Genomic DNA, 21,979 nt, shown 5'->3' with positions numbered 1-21,979 from the left:
TACTGAGCAGCTCAAGTCTTTGCTTGACAAGTCCATAGTTTGAACCCTGCACATCTGTTTCTGTTGCAGGTTGTTGCTCTTGCTTTGCTTTCATGTGATTTCACCTCCCCAGTAGCCTGGTTATGTATTTGTTGCTTATTTATTTTTGCTTAGCGCCAGACATGATATATGAAAAATGATAGAAATACATTCATGCCTGGGATGATGTTTTTTCCCTGCAGAGATAATTTGGCTTCTTTTCTGCAGGCAGCTTGGGCCACTAGAATCCACAATCTGCTCTGTTCAGTTGGAGGAAATGAGCTGACTGGGAGCTAGTGCAAGTCCTTGAGAGGACCAGTCTCTGGCTTTGCCCACGCCAGCACAGGGCTGCTCACCTTGGCACTACTGACTTTTTAGGCCAGATAATTCTTGTTGCAGGGGGCCCTCTTGTGCATTTTAGGATAGTTAGCAGAATCCCTGACCTCAACCCAGATTCTGGAAGCACCCTGCCACACAAACACATCAAGATGTGACAGCTAAAAATGCTCCAAACATTACGAACTGTCTGTTGGGGAACGCAGTCGTCCCAGTTGAGAGTCACTGGTCTAACTCGTGTGAGTCCAACTCGCCGTGTGTGATGTTTGTCAGGTCTCTCCTTGGTGGACCTTAGAGCCCAGGTTTTATCCTTAAGGCTCTGTGAGAGTGTCAAAAGGAATTACCAACGAGGTGGATTTCTACCAGAAATGGTTGTAATAGGAAAAGAACTTCTGAGACTTAGGAAATTAGCCTTTGAGTGCCAGATACTAGCATATTATTAGCAATCTAGAAAATTCAGTTGTATGGCCTGGCTCATTTTCTGATACTGGATAAAATGTTTCCTAATCATTCAGTTTTTATTAGTTACGTTCCAAAGCAACACTGAATATTTTTAACAAAAGTAGTGTAAACTTTCGCTTGACGAGATGGAATTAGTTGTTTTCCTTTTTCTAGGTCACCAACAATGGCTGGAGGTTTGTTTGCCATGAACAGACAGTATTTCCATGAACTTGGACAGTACGATAGTGGCATGGATATCTGGGGAGGAGAAAATTTGGAAATATCATTTCGGGTAATTTTATTTTTTTGCATGCTCAATTAGTAGAATATGATTTTCATCCATGATATCATATTTTCTGTAAATTCTCCTTATTATTATAATTTTTTTTTGAGATAGAGTCTTCTCTGTCACCCAGGCTGGAGTGCAGTTGCGTGATCATGGTAACTGCAGCCTCCTGGGCTCCAGCGATCCTCTTGCTCAGCCTCCTGATTAGCTGGGACTACAGGCATGTGCCTGTTGTTTTTTCTATTTTTGTAGAGTCCAGGCTTACTGTGTTGCCCAGGCTAGTGTCAAACTTCTGGGCTCAAGTGATCCTCCTGCCTCGGCCTCCCAGAGTGCTCCATGATTATCTTTATTGACAAACTGTCCTTAATAAATCCTACTTTGCCAGAATCTCTGCTATGGATGATATCTGTTGTAAATGTCAAAAGTATCTGTGTTGATCCAGTGGCTAGGAAAACAACGAAATGAAAAAGCATATAAGAACCCACATATTTATTTGTACTTATTGTTTTGAGACAGGGTCTTGCCCTGCTGCCCAGGTTGGAATACAGTGACATGAACACAGTCGCTCACTGCAGCCTCGAAACTCCTGGGCTCAAGCGATCCTCCTGCCTCTCGGCCTCCTGTGTAGCTGGGAGTACAGGCACATGCCATCACACCTGGCTTATTTTTTATTTTTTGTAGAGATGTCTCACTGTGTTGCCCAGGCTGGTCTTGAATTCCTGAACTCAAGCAGTCCTCCTGCCTTGGCCTCCAAAGGTGCTAGAATAAGAGGTGTAAGCCTCTGCGCCCAGCCTGTTTTTAAGTATTTAGAGGTGCAAGTGTGTAGCGTGTAGTCGTGAAGTCTGGCCTTAGTGCGCTCATCACTGGAATGATGGACACTGTCCCCAGTGGGTAGTGTGTTATCCCTCCTCCCTCCTCCTTCCCACCTTTCAGAGTCTCCAGTGTGTGTTATTCCACTCTGTGTATGTGTTTATTTTTTTTAAATTATAGATGCATTGTTGTTATGAATGGTTGGATATAAACTTAGAATGTCTTAATGTGTGTTCAAATTTCTTTGTCGGTCTGTTTCTTGATACTACTAGATACATATAGTCAGGGTGATCAGATTTCTTCCCTGATTCCCTAGGACCATCCTAGTGTATCATACCTGCTCTCTTGGAAAAACTAATACCATCCCATTAAGAAATCCACCCGCATAATCTGTCTTCTCCAATTACTAAGGTTTGAAGGGTGACAGTGCAGGTGGCGTCTGTGGCTCAGAGGACTGTGGCGTAGACAGTCTTTGGAAAAGGCAGGAGGAGGGTAGGAGGAGAGCTGAGACTTATTCCGAGTAAATATCCCAGTATTTTCTCCCAATCATCTCCTAGTCCAGGTAGCAGAATCCCTGTCAGATAATACCATGATAACTGTACATATGTCCTGTATTTCTGCAGATGTATTGACTACAGTATTTGTAAGAAGCAGGTTTTGGCTGGGTGCTCACGCCTGTAATCCCAGCACTTTGGGAGGCTGAGGTGGGCTGATCACCTGAGGTCAGGAGTTCGAGACCAGCCTGGCCAACATGGTGAAACCCCATCTCTACTAAAAATACAAAAAAATTAGCTGGGCATGGTGGCGGGCGCCTGTAATAACCAGCTACTTGGGAGGCTGAGGCAGGAGAATCACTTGAACCTGGGAAGCAGAGGTTGCAGTGAGCCAAGTGCCACTGCACTCTAGCCTGGGGGACAAGAGCGAGACTCCATCTCAAAAAAAAAAAAAAAGGCAGGTTTTCATTCTGTAAATTTTAGAATGTTAGGGTTAAAGGCCTAATAGATTTTATTAAAAGTTCAGTTTCTTTTTTTTTTTTTTTTTTTAAGATAAGGTAATCGAGTCCCACAAAAATGGACATAACTCTAAAGTAGCTCAGATAGTAACGGACAAGATATAGATGAGCTAAGGTCTTTTGAATCTTAATCTGGAGTTACTCTATATATTTTATTTTTAAAAATCTATTTTCTAAGAAATCATGTGCATTGTGTAAGCAGGTACCTGTGAAACTGAAATTAGATGAGCACTTCTGTCCTTAGGTGCTAAGATAAAATCTCCTGATCTGTTAAAGCAACACAGTTCGGTAAGTGCAGTTTCAGACACATGGTAGGAAGTGTGCATTTCATGCACTGTTTTAGAATTTAGTTTCTTGTAATCATAAAGATAGAACAATGTGTACCTTCTTTCTTCTGTTTGAATATTTGTATCTGATAAAATATCTTGCCAAGTTTCATAAACACCTATTGAATAAAGATCAGTTTCACTGAAAATTCTTGCACTGGTCTCACAACGACGTGAGGCGGCTGCTAGTGCCTGTTTCTGCTTCTGGCCAGATCTGGATGTGCGGCGGGAAGCTCTTCATCATCCCGTGCTCTCGAGTAGGACACATTTTCCGGAAAAGGCGACCGTATGGATCTCCTGAAGGCCAGGACACCATGACACACAACTCTCTGAGGCTGGCACATGTCTGGTTGGATGAATACAAGGTGAGACCAAGTTTCTTGTTTAGAAGGAGGAATGACAGGCCTGTAAGTGACTGGCCTAGTGAGAGCTTTGGTTGCTTTTCACTCTGGTGTATTTCTCTTGGTTAACCTTCACCTTAGAGCCGTCTCCTTCTAGTCCCGCCCCCACCCCCCACCTAGCACTTCACTTCTTTTTGGTTCTAATCTGACTCTTTCAATTTTGTAAATGTCTACTCCTTAAGAGGTAATGCAGCTCATGTTGGAAGAAATTCTGTCTTCAGTCTTTATTCCTTCTGGTCCCTCTACTGTGATACCCACAGAACTTGGGTTTTTTTGTTGTTTTGTTTTGTTTTTTGAGGCAGGGTCTTGCCCTGTCACCCAGGCAAGAGTGGAGTGATGTGATCACCACTGCCTGCAGCCTCAGTCTCCTGGGCTCAGCCTCCCAAGTAGCTGGGTCTATAGGCATGTGCCACCATCCCTGGATAATTAAAAAATTTTTTTGTTTTTTTAGAGATGGGATCTCACTGTGTTGCCCAGGCTGGCCTTGAACTCTTGGGCTCAAACGATCCTCCCGCCTCAGCCTGCCCAAGTGTTGGGACTATTCATACTAGCCACTGTGCCAGGCCTGGCCTTTTCTTTTACTCACTGGACTGTGGTGACCCAGTCCCACTTCTTCCCCGGTAGACGGCACATTGAGAATTATCTCCACTTTCTCTTCTGCCTTAGACCACTTTACATGTTTTCTTCATAACGATTTATTGAGGTATGATCCACAAATGGATTTTGGAACATTTTGTCCTGCAAAAAGAAGTCCATAACCTTCAATATCTACCCAGAATCTCCCTCTCTGCCTCAGTCCTGGACAACCAGTAATCAGCTGCTAATCTACTTCCTGTCTCTGCTTAATTTGCCTTTTCTGGATATTTCATACAAATGGAATCATAAACAATGTTTTTCTGTCTGGTTTCTTCAGTTGAGCACAGCATTTTCAGGTTCCTCTGTGCCGTGCCATGTATGGGTTCCTTTTTATTGCCGAATAATATTCCATTGTTTGAATAGACCACATTTTACTTATATATCAGTTGATCAACATTTAGGTTGCTTCCACTTTTTTTTTTTTTTTGAGACAGAGTCTCACTCTGTCAGCCTGGAGTAGTACAGTGGCAGGATTTCGGCTCACTGCAGCCTCTGCCTCCCAGGATCAAGCCATCCACCTACTTCAACTCCCTAGGGCCCACAGGTGCACGCCACCACGCCTGGCTAATTTTTGTATTTTTGGTGGAGATGGGGTTTCGCCATGTTACCGAGGCTGTTCTCGAATTCCTAAGCTCAAGCGATCCACCCACCTTGGTCTCCCAAAGTGCTGGGATTACAGGTATGAGCCACCATGCCTGGCCTGTTTCCACTTTTTTGACTTTATGACAAATGCTGCTTTGAATTTTTTTTTTTTGAGATGGAGTATTTCTCTTGTCCAGGCTGGGATGCAATGGTGCAATCAGCTTACTGCAGCCTCCACCTCCTGGGTTCAAGTGATTCTTCTGCCTCAGCCTCCCGAGTAGCTGGGATTACAGGCATGTGCCACCATGCCCAGCTAATTGTGTATTTTTAGTAGAGACAGGGTTTCACCATGTTAGCCAGGGTGGTCTTGAACTCCTGACCTCAGATAATCTGCCCACCTAGGCCTCCCAAAGTGCTGAGATTACAGGTGTAGCCACCGCGCCTGGGTGCTGCTATATTTGTATATGGTTTTTTTTTTTTTTTGGAGATGGAGTTTCACGCTTGTTACCCAAGCTGGAGTGCAATGGTGCGATCTCGGCTCACCGCAACCTCCGCCTCCTGGGTTCAGGCAATTCTCCTGCCTCAGCCTCCTGAGTAGCTGGGATTATAGGCATGCGCCACCATGCCCAGCTAATTTTTTGTATTTTTAGTAGAGACGGGGTTTCACCATGTCAACCAGGGTGGTCTCAATCTCTTGACCTCGTGATCCACCCGCCTTGGCCTCCCAAAGTGCTGGGATTACAGGCTTGAGCCACCGTGCCCGACCTGTATATAGTATTTTTTAAACATTTGTTGTGTGCCTACTGTATGCCAGGCTCTGTGTTAGGTTTTGGGAATAAAAGATGAATAAGGGAGTGCATAGGAATTTTCCACACCGCGAGGGAAATGTAAACAGAGACACGTGTAGCACGTGCTGGAATGATGGGGACAGAGCAGTGTGCTGTGCTGGCAGGGGAGTAGGGACTCCATGGTGCTTCTCCTACAGAATTGTTTATCTCCTCTGTCTCCTTGACCAGACTTTGTCTAATTTTATGCCAATCTCTGAATCATCGCTGGCTACCATAGTTCTCAACACACGGTCCCTGTCTTAGCTGCTCTTTCAGGAGGCTGCCAGTTTGTCGTTCTCATAGTCAGATTCATACAGTGTTTGCCCCTTTCACCACGTTGACATTGCACTGTGTGTGTAAAATCATGGGAGTAAAGTGGCTGGTGTTTTAGCATAAATCGAGGCATCAGCACCCAATTAACTGCAGTCACTGCATTCTTCACCAGCCCTCACTCAGATGACAAAGGCCAGTTTCATTCAGAATGTCATTGACATCGTAATTTTAGTAAACCTCAATGTGCCTTTTTAGTATCCTGTGTGAGTGCGCATGCTCACACAGAAAGCACTTCTGCTGTGTACTGAAGTACAGCGGTTGGTTCAAGGAGAAACACTTGTGTGGCTGAGCTGTGGGCGGAGCTAGCCACTGCTCTCCAGGACACACTTTTTTTTTTTTTTTTTTGAGATGGAGTCCTACTCTGTCACCAGGCTGGAGTATAGTATCATGATCTCAGCTCACTACAACCTCTGCCTCCCAGGTACAAGCGATTCTCCTGCCTCAGCCTCCTCAGTAGTTGGGATTACAGGCACGTGCCATCATGCCCAGCCGATTTTTGTATTTTTAGTAGAGATGGGGTTTCACCATGTTGGCCAGTCTGGGCTCGAACTCCTGACCTTAAGCCCACCTCGGCCTCCCAAAGTGCTGGGATTACAAGTGTGAGCCACCACACTCAACTGAATAGACCAGTAGATTTTAATGCAACAGTGCACAAATTGTAATATGATTTCATATTCCACACTGTTATTGAACTTCAAAAGTTACTGAATATAGGCTGTAGTTTTAAAAATACATATATTTAACCAAAACAACATATCATAACAAGGTAAATGCAGATGTGAGAATTTAGCTGACTTGTTTTAAGTCAGCCAGCAAGAATGTCTACAAAAATATAAAGCAATGTTCTCAGTAAATTTTGTGTTTGAAATGAGTTTCTATTTTAAGGAAGTAGTAATTCGTAGGTCTCTCTGTTTTGATTTCTGTATAGTAAATATGAGCAGGCACAGCCCACACAAGCAGAGCCTCCTGGGGGTTCAGTAAAGTGAAAGAGCGTTGAGTACTGAGACTAACGATTGGAGACCCACTGATCCCATGTGTACACCTGCTTCACTGATTCTCAGATAGACTGAATTGTGCAAAGAATCTCTGTAATTGCATAATCATCATTTTTTAACAAAAAATTCAGTTATTTCACTTTTTAAAATTCAGGAGCAGTATTTTTCCTTAAGACCTGACCTGAAGACGAAAAGCTATGGAAACATCAGTGAGCGCATTGAATTGAGAAAGAAGTTGGGTTGCAAATCATTTAAATGGTATCTGGATAATATATACCCAGAGATGCAGACATCTGGGCCCCACGCCAAACCCCAGCAACCCATTTTTGTCAACAAAGGCCCAAAACGCCCGAAAGTCCTTCAGCGTGGAAGGGTAAGAAAGCGGTCTTTTCCAAGTGTCTCGTGAAAAGTGTTTGATAGGAAAAGTTTTGAGATGTCCATAAGCTGTGACATTGTGGACTAAACAGTCTGATGACAGACTTGAGCTTGCCTTTCATTACATTCTCTTTATGAGAACTTCCTCTACTCAAGTGCAGGACCTTAGAAACCTTCCTATCTGTGCTGCTGTTACTAAGGATCCTGGCCTTGCCGGCCTTGAAGGGAGCGTGCCTTCTGTGGGATAAGTTATGTGACAGCTTTGAAGAGCGCAGAGGCACACGTGAATACACGCTGCATAAGGCCATTCCCAAAAGGAAAACAGGTGGAGAAATGGGGCAGCGATCTGCTGTTTGCTCACAGCTCTGGGAACTGACTCACAGAGGGGAAGTGGTAGTGAGGGTCAGAGTTGGGGAATGGGGTGGGATTTCATGCCGGCGGTTCCCAGAAGTCACCTGAGCTCAGCAGAAAACATATTGATCAACCACATTTCCTTAGCTCTCTTTGGGTCCTAAACTCATTAGTTACATCGTCACAGTTAAATTGTAGGGGTCTGGCCATAAAATCATCCCTTTCTCCTGAGTCATCTCTTAGAGTTGGCTTCTGAAAGCTGAGGACAGATACTATCTGTGTTGCCCAGTGTCCCTTCTTTTATGAAGAAGACACTTCTCCCAAAACAGTGCCAACTCTCCCGCAGTGGCTAGGAGGAAGCCTAGAGCTTTCCCCCTTCCTCAGTGCTCAACCCTATAATAAGACAAAAGAGCCATCCCCATGTTTAGTATGAGGGGTTTTTCTCTAAGTGAAAGAGAGAGCAGTGTGCCCTGTACTGGATCCCTCCCATTCTTCTTGCTGTTTCTCTTGCCGCTGCACTTCCTGTGAGCGCTGTCACCTGTGAACCTCCAGTTTGTGCATGTGGCCTTCCTGTGAGCGCTGTCACCTGTACCTCCAGTTCGTTCATGTGGCCTTCCTGTGAGCGCTGTCACCTGTACCTCCAGTTCGTGCATGTGGCCTTCCTGTGAGCGCTGTCACCTGTACCTCCAGTTTGTGCATGTGGCCTTCCTGTGAGCGCTGTCACCTGTACCTCCAGTTCGTGCATGTGGCCTTCCTGTGAGCGCTGTCAGCTGTACCTCCAGTTCGTGCATGTGGCCTTCCTGTGAGCGCTGTCACCTGTACCTCCAGTTCGTGCATGTGGCCTTCCTGTGAGCGCTGTCACCTGTACCTCCAGTTCGTGCATGTGGCCTTCCTGTGAGCGCTGTCACCTGTACCTCCAGTTCATGCGTGTTGCCTTTAATTGTGTCCTTTTTCAGACGTGTCGTTCTTACATCCCTGACTTCATTTTAAGGCTTTTTAGGGCAGGGATGATATTTTAATTTCTTTCATCTGCTATACATTAGGAAACGTATATGTAGCTGGAATTTCTCCCTGACACTGCCTGCATGGTAAAGTCACTAATAACTTTTGGAGTTACAACTTTTGTCTGTCTTGATGCTCCTGTGTACTGAGGCTAGAACTTAGGAATTTAAAAATGCTTATCCTTTTATGAGCCTTGGAATTGGAACCTGTGGAATAGTCTTTTCACATTTTGCCCAGAACCACATCCAGGCTTGGGAGGCTGCATGCTCAGCTGCCATGCCCTTCTCTTACAGCTGTACCACCTCCAGACCAACAAATGCCTGGTGGCCCAGGGCCGCCCAAGTCAGAAGGGAGGCCTTGTGGTGCTGAAGGCCTGTGACTACACTGACCCAGACCAGGTGAGTGGCGCCTCGGGACTCACAGCCGGTGCCTGCAGGGGAAGGGGAGCTGCTGGTGGCCACTCCTGAGGACATCAGTGTCTACTATTCTGGCTCCCCTCACCCATTTAGGCCTACTGTTCTGTTATTGGAACGCTAGGCTTATGGGAGTTTCCTATACCCTTCTGCTGAGAGTCATCACCCAGGGTCTGATTTTTCACACAAAAAATTTGCACCTCTGGCATAAATGGGTTAAAAGGATGCGAGTAGCCACGGATGCCACTTCAGTCAGCTGCTGTGTCTCCTCGGTATGTTGTTCCTACCTCTGCTTGTTGTCATAGCAACACTGTAATTGTTCACACCATTATTTGTATTTTCTAATATTCTACAGAATTTCATTTCATTTCTTTTTTTTTTTTTTTGAGGCGGAGTTTCGCTTGTTACCCAGGCTGGAGTGCAATGGCGCGATCTTGGCTCACCGCAACCTCCGCCTCCTGGGTTCAGGCAATTCTCCTGCCTCAGCCTCCTGAGTAGCTGGGATTACAGGCATGCGCCACTGTGCCCAGCTAATTTTTTGTATTTTTAGTAGAGACGGGGTTTCACCATGTTGACCAGGATGGTCTCGATCTCTTGACCCTCATGATCCACCCGCCTCGGCCTCCCAAAGTGCTGGGATTACAGGCGTGAGCCACCATGCCCAGCCAGTTCATTTCATTCACATAATTTAACTTCAGCTTATTTATGTCTCCTAAATAATAAAACAGCCCTAAAAATCAGCAAATAACTTACTTCAATGTGGAACAGTAATTTCAAACTCATTTGTGTCTGATAAAATAGCATAACCTAATAGCAGTCAGATCACATAAACTGTAGTGGCTCAAGACTACAATGTTTCATTTCTATTTTAATAGGGGGTTGGTGTCACTCAGGAATGAAAAAAAAAATTTGGGCTTTTTGGTAAATCATGTATACTGTGAAATTTCATCAAACGTCTACCGGGAGAGTTTGTGCCCCCTGTCTCAGGTGATACATGTGTTGAAAATGTGTTTAAAAGGGATTTCTGTGCCTTTTCTGGGTAGGGGAGGTGGCAGCATTGTGGAAGGATAAAATTGCGGTGACGTTTCAGTGATGTAGGTCACAGTGAGATGAGTGCTGAAATTTGTTCCAGAAAATATAAGTTGGTGATGGAATTAGTTATCCTATTCTAGATGTACTGTGTTGTCACTGCGTAGCTGTGCTAACACTGCAGCCAGCAGTCACGTGGCTGCATCAGGCAGCTAAACTTGAGCCGTCTGCCTCGCACTAGTCACATTTCAAGGGTACAGTAGCTGCATGTGGCCAGCAGCTCCCTTACTGGACACAGGCTGTGAAACAATAGCAGCATGGACTCCATTCAAGGGTCTTCATATTAACACAGACTGCACACACCCTTATCGGGTCTCTAAGCTGAAGCAGTGAATACATAATTAGAACAGAAGAGAACAAGTTCCTTTTGAACTTAGTGATGCCGCACGTTGGAGAGTAGGTTACTCACTGCACCTGCCCTGTCCCCCACGTGTTCCTGAAGATAGCCTGTGGTTCAGCTTATGTACTTCCTGACTGCCCCACAGATGAGGAATCCATGAAAATGGCAACCATGTGCCCTTCTGTCTCCAGAAGCCAGCCAGAAGCTTGCTGCACAGTCCAGGAATTCAGAGAATTATATAATTGCTAAACTCTAAAATTGGAAAAGACTTAATTCAGTCAGTTAAATTCAGTGAACAAAATTCACCCACTGCTTAGGTTTCTTCCCAAAATAGCGCCTCGCCTCCTCCTGCCTGGCTCTTGAAGTGGAATGAACCACGTTGAGTCTGCTTCCCTGTACGTCTAGTGCACTGGTCTGTTTCTGCTTTGAGACCTTATAGAATACATCTGTGGAAAAATATGTAAAGTGTTGTTCAGTCTTGAAATTCAATATCTAAATTTTTTTTCTTCTCTAGATCTGGATTTATAATGAAGAGCATGAATTGGTTTTAAATAGTCTCCTTTGTCTAGACATGTCAGAGACTCGCTCATCAGACCCACCACGGCTCATGAAATGCCACGGGTCAGGAGGATCCCAGCAGTGGACCTTTGGGGTGAGGAGTGCCGGTGATGTTGGGAGAGTGTACAAAGCCCCGAGGTTGGGGGAGGGGTGGACTCATATTCTACCTTGTGGGGGTCTTCTCAGTTTGCAGTATGGTGGGTCCCCCCTTATCCGGGGGGGGGAGGATGTTCCAAGACCCCCCAGAGGATGCCTGAACCCACAGGTACCCTGTATATACTGGATTTCTTTCTAGAGACGTATACCTGTGATAAAATTTATCAGGCAGAGTAGGAGGTTCACAACAGTAACTCATAATAAACCAGATCAGTTGTAACAGCATACTGTGGTTGTGCAGTGGCTCACGTCTGCAGTCCCAGCACTGAGGAAGGCCGAGGTGGGAGGGTCGCTGGAGCCCCACAGCCTGGTCATTCTCTATAAAAACCAATCAATATAATGCAGATTATGCGGTCACAAATCATCTTACTGTACTGTACTGCAGGTAACTGGAACAGCAGAAAACTAATCTTTAGACCAGGGGGACTGTTGTTCCCTTAATTAATCTGAATTCTTAAATGCTCCATGTCTCTTCTGGATCTCCATGTTTTCCCGGTAACTGGAGGTCTTTTTTTCTTGCTCCCCCTTTTTTTTTCCAGAAAAATAATCGGCTGTACCAGGTGTCAGTTGGACAGTGCCTGAGAGCGGTGGATCCCCGGGATCAGAAGGGCTCTGTCGCCATGGCGATCTGTGACGGCTCCTCCTCACAGCAGTGGCATTTGGAAGGTTAAGGTGGATGCTGTGGTGGGAATGGTGCTTCATCGGGCATTGCCTCCTGTGTGGAGATCAGGCTTGAGGAAGGCAGGCCTGGGTGGGTAGAGCAGAGCTGTCTTGGAGAGGAAGACCTTCCCTTCTTCCCGGAGCTGTCTGGGCATGTCAGCAGAGGTGACGCGTCTGACAGAGATGGGCGCCAGGAGTGTTTCCAGGTGAAGAAGTATGTTTTACCCAGACACCGAGGTCATCTCGGAGCTACTGTGAAGGAATTTCTTGTAGAACTGGGCTTGTGCAGAAGGACAAAACCCAGGAAAATGGATGTTTCTATTCAGATTTACTCATGCCTCGTTTTAATCCCCTTTAATGATGCAGTGGTTTTTACCTGATCAGGAACTTGTCGTGATTTCCTTTCTTAGAAGACTTCATAGCAGACAGATAGTGCTTTTTCTTAAAAAAAGAAAAAAAAACTTTATTATTTGTATAGTATGTTCTAAGTAGATCATTTAAAAAAAACTGAATCTACATTGTGCTTAACTTCAGAAGGCATCATTTATAAGACAGTATTGAGGCAGTTAACTATTATAAATTATTTTGATGAATTATGATACTATCTACATTTAAAATAAAGGATCTTTTTGATTATTTAACTGGGACATTTTGTCTTGTACTGGGGCCTCTGGTCCGAGGTGGGATAGCCGCTCTTGGATGCGGCAGGCTCGGTGGCAGTCTTCTGCCTCTCAAGACGCAGCCCAATTTCCCAGCTTGAGCTGTGTGGCCTTAGATACTGGACATCTGAGTTGCCTGCGCAGCACCCAGGGAGCTGTTCAACAGGCAGTCGGACACAGAGGCCAGACTCATCTCAGTTAGGGACAGTACGTTTGGGAATCCTCTGCGTATACTAGAAATTCTGAAACACAAGATGAATTTTCCTCCCAAACAGTCCCATCTTGCCGGGTATGCACTCAGGTATTTTACCTTGAACCACAAAACAGGTTCAGCACCACATCCTATTTTATCTGTGATTTGACCTCAAAGGCCAGATGGTACATAGAGAAAACAGGGGCAGCAAGATGGCAGATTGAAATCCAACAAAGTCAGTCATCACATGGAGTGTAATGAAGGTAAATGCTACAGTTAAGAGGCAAGATCCAACTCCAGGCTGCATAGAAGAAGCTCACTTGAAATAGGAATACATTAAGGAGAGAAGGATGGGGACATACCTGAAAGACATCCGGATATATGTGTGTTAGTATTGGACAGTGGATTCAAGCACGAATAATACTACGGATGATACAGAGAGTCATTTCGTGTATAAAAGGCTCAACTCGCCAAGAAGAAATAATCCCAGTTTATCCATTTTTGTGGCCTTTATTTTGAAGTTTTGTTAAAACTGCAAGAAGTATACCCATCCAAAATTATAGTAAGAGATTTCAACACACCTCTCAGTAACTGATGATGGAACAAGTAGACAGAAAAAGAGTATAATGTAGAAACCTTCAACAAAACTATGTCAATCAGCCAACCATCCTGGCCTCATTAACTGACACTACCCAACAGCAGAATCCACACAGTTTTCAACTACGCTTGAACATTTACCAAGACAGGTCATATTCTGGGCCATTGAGCAAGGCGTGCTATAGGCATAAAAATTCAAGTCATACAAAGTATAATAGAAATCAACAAAAGACTTGGAAAATCTCCAACTATTATAAAAACTAGCACACTTCCCAGTACCTTAGCGTAAAAGAAAAGTCTATTCCAAACTGAAAATACAGCATGTCAAGGTGTGTGGCATGCAGCTAAAGTGGTACTTGGAAGTTGGATAGCATCAGGCACCTGTGTTAGCAAAGGATACACATTTCCATGACTTCAGCTTCCATCTTAACAGAGAAAGAGCAAGTTAGAGAAGCAGAAATGAGTGGCAACAATAGAGAAAATAAAACTAAAAGCTTATTTAAGAAGATCAGTAAATCTGATAAACCTCTAGCCACAAAAAAAAAAACAATCCTCAAATGACTGAGTCGGGAATGGGTTGTACGTGCACCAGTCTATAGGTGGAAAAAGGCTGTTGTGAGCAGGAGCTCCGGGTCACTCCGACTCGCCGCCATTGGGAGCGGGAGCTGTGGGTCACTCTCACTGCCGGTGGGAGCAGGAGCTGTGGGTCACTCCAACTCGCCGCCGGTGGGATCGGGAGCTGGGGGTCACTCCGACTCCACCGGTGGAAGCGGGAGCTCTGGGTCACTCCGACACGCCGCTGGTGGGAGCGGGAGTCCCGGGTCACTCCAACTCGCCGCCGGTGGGAGCGGGAGTCCCGGGTCACTCTGACTCGCCGCCAGTGGGAGCGGGAGCTGTGGGTCACTCCGATTCACTGCCAGTAGGAGTGCAAAGCGGGACAGCCACTTGGGCAAGTTTCTTACAGAACTAAACATACTCTGACGAAATGATCCAGCAGTTGTGCTCCTTGGTATTTACCCAAAGGAGCTGGAAACCACACAAAACCTGCACCTGGATTTTATTAGCAGCTTTATTCATGATTGCCAAACCCTGGAAACAAGCAAGATGTCCTTTAGTACATGAATGGATGACTACGGTACATTCAGACAGTGGAACATTCAGTGCTAAGAAGAATTAAGCCATAAGCCTTGAAAAGTTATTAGGTGTCTTAAGAGTATATTTCTTGGTGAAATAAGCCAATCTGCAAAAGCTACATACTGTATGATTCCAACTGTATGAGGTTCTGGAAAAGGCAAAAACAAAGACAGACCAGTGCTTGCTGCGGATTCTGGGGAGTGGGTTGATTTTATGTCAACTTGCCTAAGTTAAAGGATGCTCAGGTAGCTGGTAAGACATTATTTCTGCAAGTGTCTGAGGGTGTTTCCAGAAGAGATGAGCGTTTCAATCAGCAGACTCAGTAAAGATCTGCTCTCACCAATGCAGGTGGGCACCACTCCATCCGTTGGGAGCCCAAATAGAACAAAAAGCTGAAGGAGAGGGCCTTGCTCTCTCCTTGGAGCTCGCTGTCCGCATTCTGGCTCCCAGGCCTTTGGACTCAGACCAGGGCCTACATCACTGTCTCTCTGGCTCTCAGAAGCCTTCAGCCTGGGGCTGGAGCAACACACGGCCTTTGCTGGGCTTCCAGCATGCGGGCAGCACGTCACAGAGCGTCTCAGTCCCTCATGATAAATCTCTTTCTATGTGTCCATACATCCTATTGGTTCTGTTTTTCTAGAAAACCCAGCTAATACAGGGAGGGAGCGATGAGCAGGTAGAGAACAGGATTTTTATATCTTACATGAATATAGAAGAAAAATTTCCTTGAAAAATTAGCAAATCAAATCCAACAACGTAAAAAGGATGCTACATTATGGACAAATTGGTTTAGTCTAGGATGGAAAGATGGTTTAACAGAAGAGATTTGATCAATATAATGTACAACGTTAGCAATACAGGGGGAAAGGCATATGTAACCCTGCAGGGAAAAATGTAGGAAAAAAACTTGACAGAATTCAACACCCACTTATGATAAAAACTCAGCAAACTAGGAATGGAAAGAAAATTCCTCAGCCTCACAAAGTGCATCTGTGGAGACGCTGTAGCCTCATGTAATGAGAAAGATGACTGCGAACAAGGCAAGGACACCGTTCTTACCTCTCCTGGCCAGCGCAATACAGCAAGAAAAGGAAAGGAAAGGCGTGTACATTAGGAAGGAAGAAGTGAAAGCGTATTTGCAGACTACAGTCAGGTATGCAGAAAATCAGAGGGCATCTTTGAAAGTACTACTAGACAGCAATTTATCAGGACCACAAAGAAAATATATAAAAATGAATTGTTCTTCATATTGGCAACAAACAGCTCAAAATTGAAGCTCATGGTATTGTGACTGCAGTTACAACAGCACCCAAAATCTAAGAACTTAGGTACCTATAACAAAATATGTGTAAGATTTGTATGATAAAAAGTACACAACATTGCTGAGAAAAATCAGGATCAGATAAATTGAGAACTATACTACATTCATGATTGGAAGACTCTGTGTCATTAAATGTTAATTTTCCACAATTTGATCTCTGGTTTTAATGCTACTTTTTTTTTTTTAAATGGATCACCTGGGGTCAGGAGTTCGAGACCAGCCTGGCCAACGTGGTAAAACCTGCTACTTTTAATCAAACTCCCAGTATGCTTTCTGTGGAAACTGATAATTTTAAATTTATATGGAAGTGCATAGGACTAAGAGTGGCCAAGATAATTTGAAAGGAATAAAATTGGAGGATTGATGCTAATTCAAGACTTACTGTGCTACTGACTTATGGATAAAGAATTGATTGGTGGAAGAGAAATAGACCCAAACATCTCTGGCCAACTGATTTGCAGCAAAGGAGCCAATATAATTCAGTGGGGAACGGAAAATTATTAGAACATATGGCGCTGCAAGGATCTGATGTCCCAGTGGACAAAAATTAACTGTGACACCCCTGCCACCACCTTGTACCATAAACATAAAAACCAGAATTATAAAGCTTTCAGAAGAAAATGTAGGAGAATAGCTTCATGACTTTGGGGTAGGCAAAGATTCCTTCAGCACGCATTAAAGACCCAGCCACTAGCCAGAAGGAAACATTTTAAACAAAAAATGGCATGGTGGCTTATGTGTCTACAATCTCAGCACTTTCTGGGATGCCAAAAGCAGGAGGATTGCTTGAAGCCAGAAGTTTCTAGACTAGTCTGGTCAACATAGTGAGAACCCGTCTCTATTTTAAAAAGAAAAAGGCCAGGCGCAGGTGGCTCATGCCTGTAATCCCAACACTTTGGGAGGCTGATGTGGATTGCTTGAGGTCAGGAGTTAAGAGACAAGCCTGGGCAACATAGACCCCGTCTTTATAATAACACTTTCTGAAAAAAGAACTAGTCATAAAACATTAACAAACTGAACTTCAGAATTAAGCTTCTGCTTATCAAGACAACATTGAGAAAATGAAAAAAGTAGCCACAGAATTGTATTCAAGGGTATGTGTTTAAAATTCAATACTAAAAGGAACCCAATTTTTAAAATGGCTAAAATATTTGGATACTTCACCAAAGAAGTATAAACAGCTCAGTATATGAAAAGGTGTTCATTATCATGGTCATCAGAGAAATGCAAATTAAACGACATTCAGATGCCACTTTCCATCCATTCATATGGCTGAAATAAAGACCGACATGGGGGCTTCTCGGGAAATGTCAGAAAAGGCTGCAGCACAGCTTTCAGGTTCTGCCCAGTCAACATAGCGTTAGAGCAACTAGACAGACAGACCCAAACCCCTGGACGGCATCTTTGGAGTAGCTAGGTGACAAGGTACTTGCACATTCTCTAAAATAAAGTGGGTAGGAAGAGCTGGAAGCCCCGAGACCTGTGTGGCTGTGGAAAGCCGGGCAAGCTTCCGGGCAGACTGTGCGTGGAGGAGGGGAGGAGGCGGAAAGGCAGCAGTGGCCGCCGGAACCGAAGGAGTCAGAGCAGCGGACACCGCGGTGTCTCCCTCTCCACCTGGGTGGCGCAGGGGTCCCTGGGGAGGGAGGACTTAGGGATGAAGCCTAATTCCTTTGAACTCACGAAATGTTGCCAGGGCATAGAGTCGAAATTGAGCAAGACAGGGATAATAGAGAAATAGTAACAAATGAATATTATTAATGACAGAAAAAGGAAAGACAGCTGGGGGAAGTAGAGGAGGGAAGCGAAGCCAGGCAGTGGCAGAAGGAGGTGACCATGTCTTCAACACCGCGGGAAAACAGGAGGTGGAGGGAGGCAGCAAAGCTGGGAAAGACGTCTGAGCCACGCTCCTCCAAGTCCAGAAACTCAGTTCCCACCAAACGAGCAGCAGAAGCAGATCAAGGCCAAATCCCACAGGAAGCAGAGGAAGAGAAAAAGAGCTAAATGACATCTGAATAATGAAAGTGCTCCAGGGGACGTGCTCACAGAACCAGCCCATGTAACGTGCTGATTCAAACCAAGCTTAAGGCATTAAACGGAGAGCGACGGGAGAGCACCGTGCAGAACAAGCTGGAAACTCAATGTGGGGCAGAACCGGAAGTGTGAGAAATGAAGAGGAGGGAGGAACACGGGGGCAAAGATGTAATAAATAAGGCCTTTAAAGAAGCCGAATTTGACAAGAAGGAAACATTTTAAACGAAAAACAGAAGTTCTGTTCTGGCCAAGGAGGAGTAACAGGATCTGGACTTGTCCTCCTGGAGTAAAAAACTAGAAGTAGAAACACATGTGCAGCAACATGTGGCTCCCAGGGACTGGCGGGACAGGGACCCCTGAGCCCAGGACTCTCCCCACCCACAGACAGCTTCCTGACTCGGGCACAGAAAATGGAACTGAAAAAGGGGCCTTTGTCCTGCAGGTCGAGACGGACGTCAGAGTCCAGGGAGGCTAAGGTGGCTCCAGTCTGCACTGGAGGATGAAGGCGGGCACAGGAGTCCCTGGAGTCCGCTGTGTTTCAGTCTGTCCACATGAAAACTTACTCATGAGGCTGGGCTGGGAAGTTACTGGGAGGCTATAAAAACAGCTCCCAAAGATGAGGTGAGGCTGGAAATCACTGAAGCTGCCCCCAGCGAAGTGGAAGTGGCCACTGAGTGCTCAGGGCACCCAGGGTGCTCCCCAAAGGGCCATGCCTTAGGAGTGGAGCTGACTTGGCCAAGAGTAAAGGTGCTATCAGACTCATCTGAAAAGTTCTTCAAAGGAAGAAACCAGCCAGGCACAGTGGCTCACGCCTGGAATCCCCGCACTTTGGGAGGTGGAGGTGGGCAGATCACCTGAGGTCAGGAGTTCGAGACCAGCCTGACCAACATGAAACCCCCGTCTCTACTAAAAATAGAAAAATTAGCCAGATGCGGTGGAAGGCACCTGTAATCCAGGCTACCTGGGAGGCTGAGGTGGGAGAAGTGCTTGAACTCGGGAGGTGGAGGTTGCAGTGAGCCTAGATTGGGCCACTGCACTCCAGCCTGGGTGACAGAGTGAGATGCTGTCTAAAAAAAAATAACTATCACCAGGAGAAAAAGATGATTTAAACAGGCCTAGAGAGTTCGATTGGCAGCAGCAGCGGGAGCAGATCCCGGAGAGCCCTGAGCAGCCCCACCACCACTGTGGCCTCGTTGCCATCACACCCTAGGCAACATCGCCGCCCCTGCAGCCCCCGCCCTGGTGCTGCCCACACTCAGCCTGGTACTGGGGTGGAGTGGCCCCAGTGGCCTCACCTTGGCACCTGCCGGCGGAGACAAGGGCATCCCAGCGAAGGTTTTGGGAACAGTAAAACGGTTCAGGGTAAAGAATGGGTATGGTTGATATGGTTTCATCAACAGGAATGACACCGAGGAGGATGTCTGCTCACCTGTGATGAAGAAGGAGACTCCCAGGAAGGACCCTGAAGCACAGGAGCTGGGAGGCTGCGGAGTCTGAGGTTGAAGGTGAAACGGGTACAGGGGCAGCAAGGGTTCCAGGGCCCGGGGGACCCAGGTCAGGGCAGTAAACACACGGCCGTGGTAACCCTCCCAGACATGGGGTCTTCCCCGGAATCACCCACTGAATCCTCAGAGTGGGGAAGAAGAGGAGGGATCACACAGTGCCCCTAAGTCCAGGCCCCGCCCCGCCGGCCTCACTGCAGATGCAGGCTCTCCTTTCCTCCATGGGAGGCTGCAGGTCTCCAGCCTCGGGGCAGGGAGCAGCGATGCAGGGGTGCCAGACGCAGATGTGACAGATGCTGGGGTGATGGATGCAGGGGTAATGGATGCAGGGGTGACAGACACAGATGTGATGGATGCAGGGGTGACAGAAGCAGGGGTGACAGATGCAGGGATGATGGATGCAAGGGTGACAGACGGAGATGTGACTAGATGCAGATGTGATGGATGCAGGGATGACAGATGCAGGAGTGACAGACTGAGATGTGACCAGATGCAGATGTGACATGCAGGGGTGACAGACGCAGGGGTGACAGATGCAGATGTGACAGACGGAGATGTGACAGATGCAGATATGATGGATGCAGGGGTGACAGAGGCCGAGGTGACAGACACAGGGGTGACAGATGCAAAGGTGACAGACGTAGGGATGATGGATGCAGGGGTGACAGACAGAGATGTTACCAGATGCAGATGTGACGAATGCAGGGGTGACAGACTGAGATATGACAGACGGAGATGTGACCAGATGCAGATGTGACGGATGCAGGGGTGACAGACTGAGATGTGACAGACGGAAATGTGACAGATGCAGGGGTGACAGACACGGGGTGACAAGTACAGGGTAACAGCCAGAGTGCAGAGAACGGGAGACCAGCAGGGCAGTGGCTACTGGGAATGCTGACCACAATTCCTCACTGAAGGCAGCCTGGAGAGGACAGCAATTAGAGGGTAAAGAAAATCCACGAGATGAGACCCAAGGTTAGCTGCCACCTCAGCGTCGGGACCCTGATTCGGTCACCCAGACAACCCTAAACCACAAGATGAGGCAGCCAATCTGCCAGCTGAGACTTCTTCACTCCAGGCTGAGCGGGGCAGGGCTGAGCCAATGCCGGCCGCCATCTCTGCCATCACCCAGTTCCGTCATCCAGCAAGAACTAGGAAATTCCAGCCATACGAAATGAACGAAAAGTCGGAGATGAAGACCTTAAGTGCTTGATTTTTGTCCACTGACCAGGTAACTAGAACCATCTGCATTGTCTGCGCGGCATGGAGTTTTTAGTATTTTTACCTAAAGATCTCTCTTTCTGGTAATAACAAAGTGTTTTTTGAAAATGCCTGGTTTTAGCCGGGCGCAGTGGCTCACGCCTGTAATCCCAGAACTTTGGGAGGCCGAGGTGGGCAGATCACCTGAGGTTGGGAGTTCGAGACCAGACTGATCAACATGGTGAAACCCCGTCTCTACTTAAAATACAAAATTAGCGGGGCATGGTGGCGCCTGTAATCCCAGCTACTTGGGAGGCTGCTTGAACCTGGAAAGAGGTTGCAGTGAGCCGACATTGCGCCACTGCACTCCAGCCTGGGCTACAAGAGGGAAACTCTCACCTTGACCCATTTCTGACACACAGCACTAACCTCAGGAACTGCCTGGATGCTAGAACCACCTTTGTTCCAATAGGCTACTTTGTGGTGGTCTCCTGGATTGGGGCTGGGTGCCAGAAAGACCAAGCCATTCTTAGAAACTTGAAACTTTTAGTCCCACGCTCCACCTCCACGCTCCACGCTCCAGGAGGGGGATAAGGGCTGCTCATTGAGTCGATGATTGATCGTGCCTATGTGACGAGGCTTCCATAGAAATGAGCTTCCAGGTTGCTAAACACACAAAGACGTGCGGGAGGATGGCAGGCCTAGAGAAGTTATGGAAGCTCCTTACCTTTTCCCACATACTTTGCCCTATAGCTGTTCATCTGTATCATTTAACATGATAAAATGGAAACATTAAAAAAATGCCCGGTTTTTTTCAATATGCCTTTAAAGGTTTTAAAGTTGTTACAAAACAACTGGTCGAGATTTTTAAGAACTTCATTTTTCATTTGTGGTAAAACTTAAGTTGATTTTTTCAAAGAAGTAGCAAACTGCAAGCTCCTGTTGATAAAGGTCTTTGTTTTTGAGACCAAGTCTCACTCTGTTGCCAGGCGCCAGGCTGGAGCACAGTGGCGCGATCTTGGCTCACTGCAACCTCCTTCCCGGGTTCAAGCAATTCTCCTGCCTCAGCCTCCTGAGTAGCTGGGACCACAGGTGTGCGCTACCACGACCAGCTAATTTTTGTATTTTTTTTTAGTAGAGACGGGGTTTCACCATGGTCTTGATCTCGACCTCGTGATCCACTGGCCTCGGCCTCTCAAAGTGCTGGGATTACAGGAGCCACCGCACCGGGCCTAATAAAGGTCTTAAAAATAAACAGGCCGAGAAATAAAAGGATGGAATTAGCACACACTGGTGTTGAAAACGGCTTTGACAAATATGCTCAATGTGCTAAAGAAAAAATCATAGGGAAACTTGAAGAAAATGAGAATCAAAACTGTCAAATCACAACTG

At 46.2% G+C, this 21,979-nt stretch overlaps 1 protein-coding gene across 6 annotated transcripts in view; it reads left to right on the top strand.

Annotated features, from left to right (window-relative positions):
- GALNT11 (polypeptide N-acetylgalactosaminyltransferase 11) overlaps positions 1-12,588 on the top strand; it is a 74,244-nt gene extending 61,656 nt beyond the window's left edge. For all 6 annotated transcript variants that reach the window (XM_078343421.1, XM_078343425.1, XM_035254332.3 and 3 more), the window contains 6 exons: positions 970-1,087; positions 3,442-3,594; positions 7,158-7,376; positions 9,025-9,129; positions 11,088-11,225; positions 11,827-12,588. In XM_078343421.1, coding sequence (XP_078199547.1) covers positions 970-1,087; positions 3,442-3,594; positions 7,158-7,376; positions 9,025-9,129; positions 11,088-11,225; positions 11,827-11,958 — 865 coding nt within the window. In that variant the 3' untranslated portion in view covers positions 11,959-12,588. The remainder of the gene's footprint in view (positions 1-969; positions 1,088-3,441; positions 3,595-7,157; positions 7,377-9,024; positions 9,130-11,087; positions 11,226-11,826) is intronic.
- The last annotated feature ends 9,391 nt before the right edge of the window (positions 12,589-21,979 follow it).

Source organism: Callithrix jacchus, chromosome 11 (genome assembly GCF_049354715.1).
Source record: "Callithrix jacchus isolate 240 chromosome 11, calJac240_pri, whole genome shotgun sequence".
NCBI lineage: Eukaryota > Metazoa > Chordata > Mammalia > Primates > Cebidae > Callithrix > Callithrix jacchus.
This window is presented reverse-complemented; position numbering and strand designations above follow the sequence as displayed.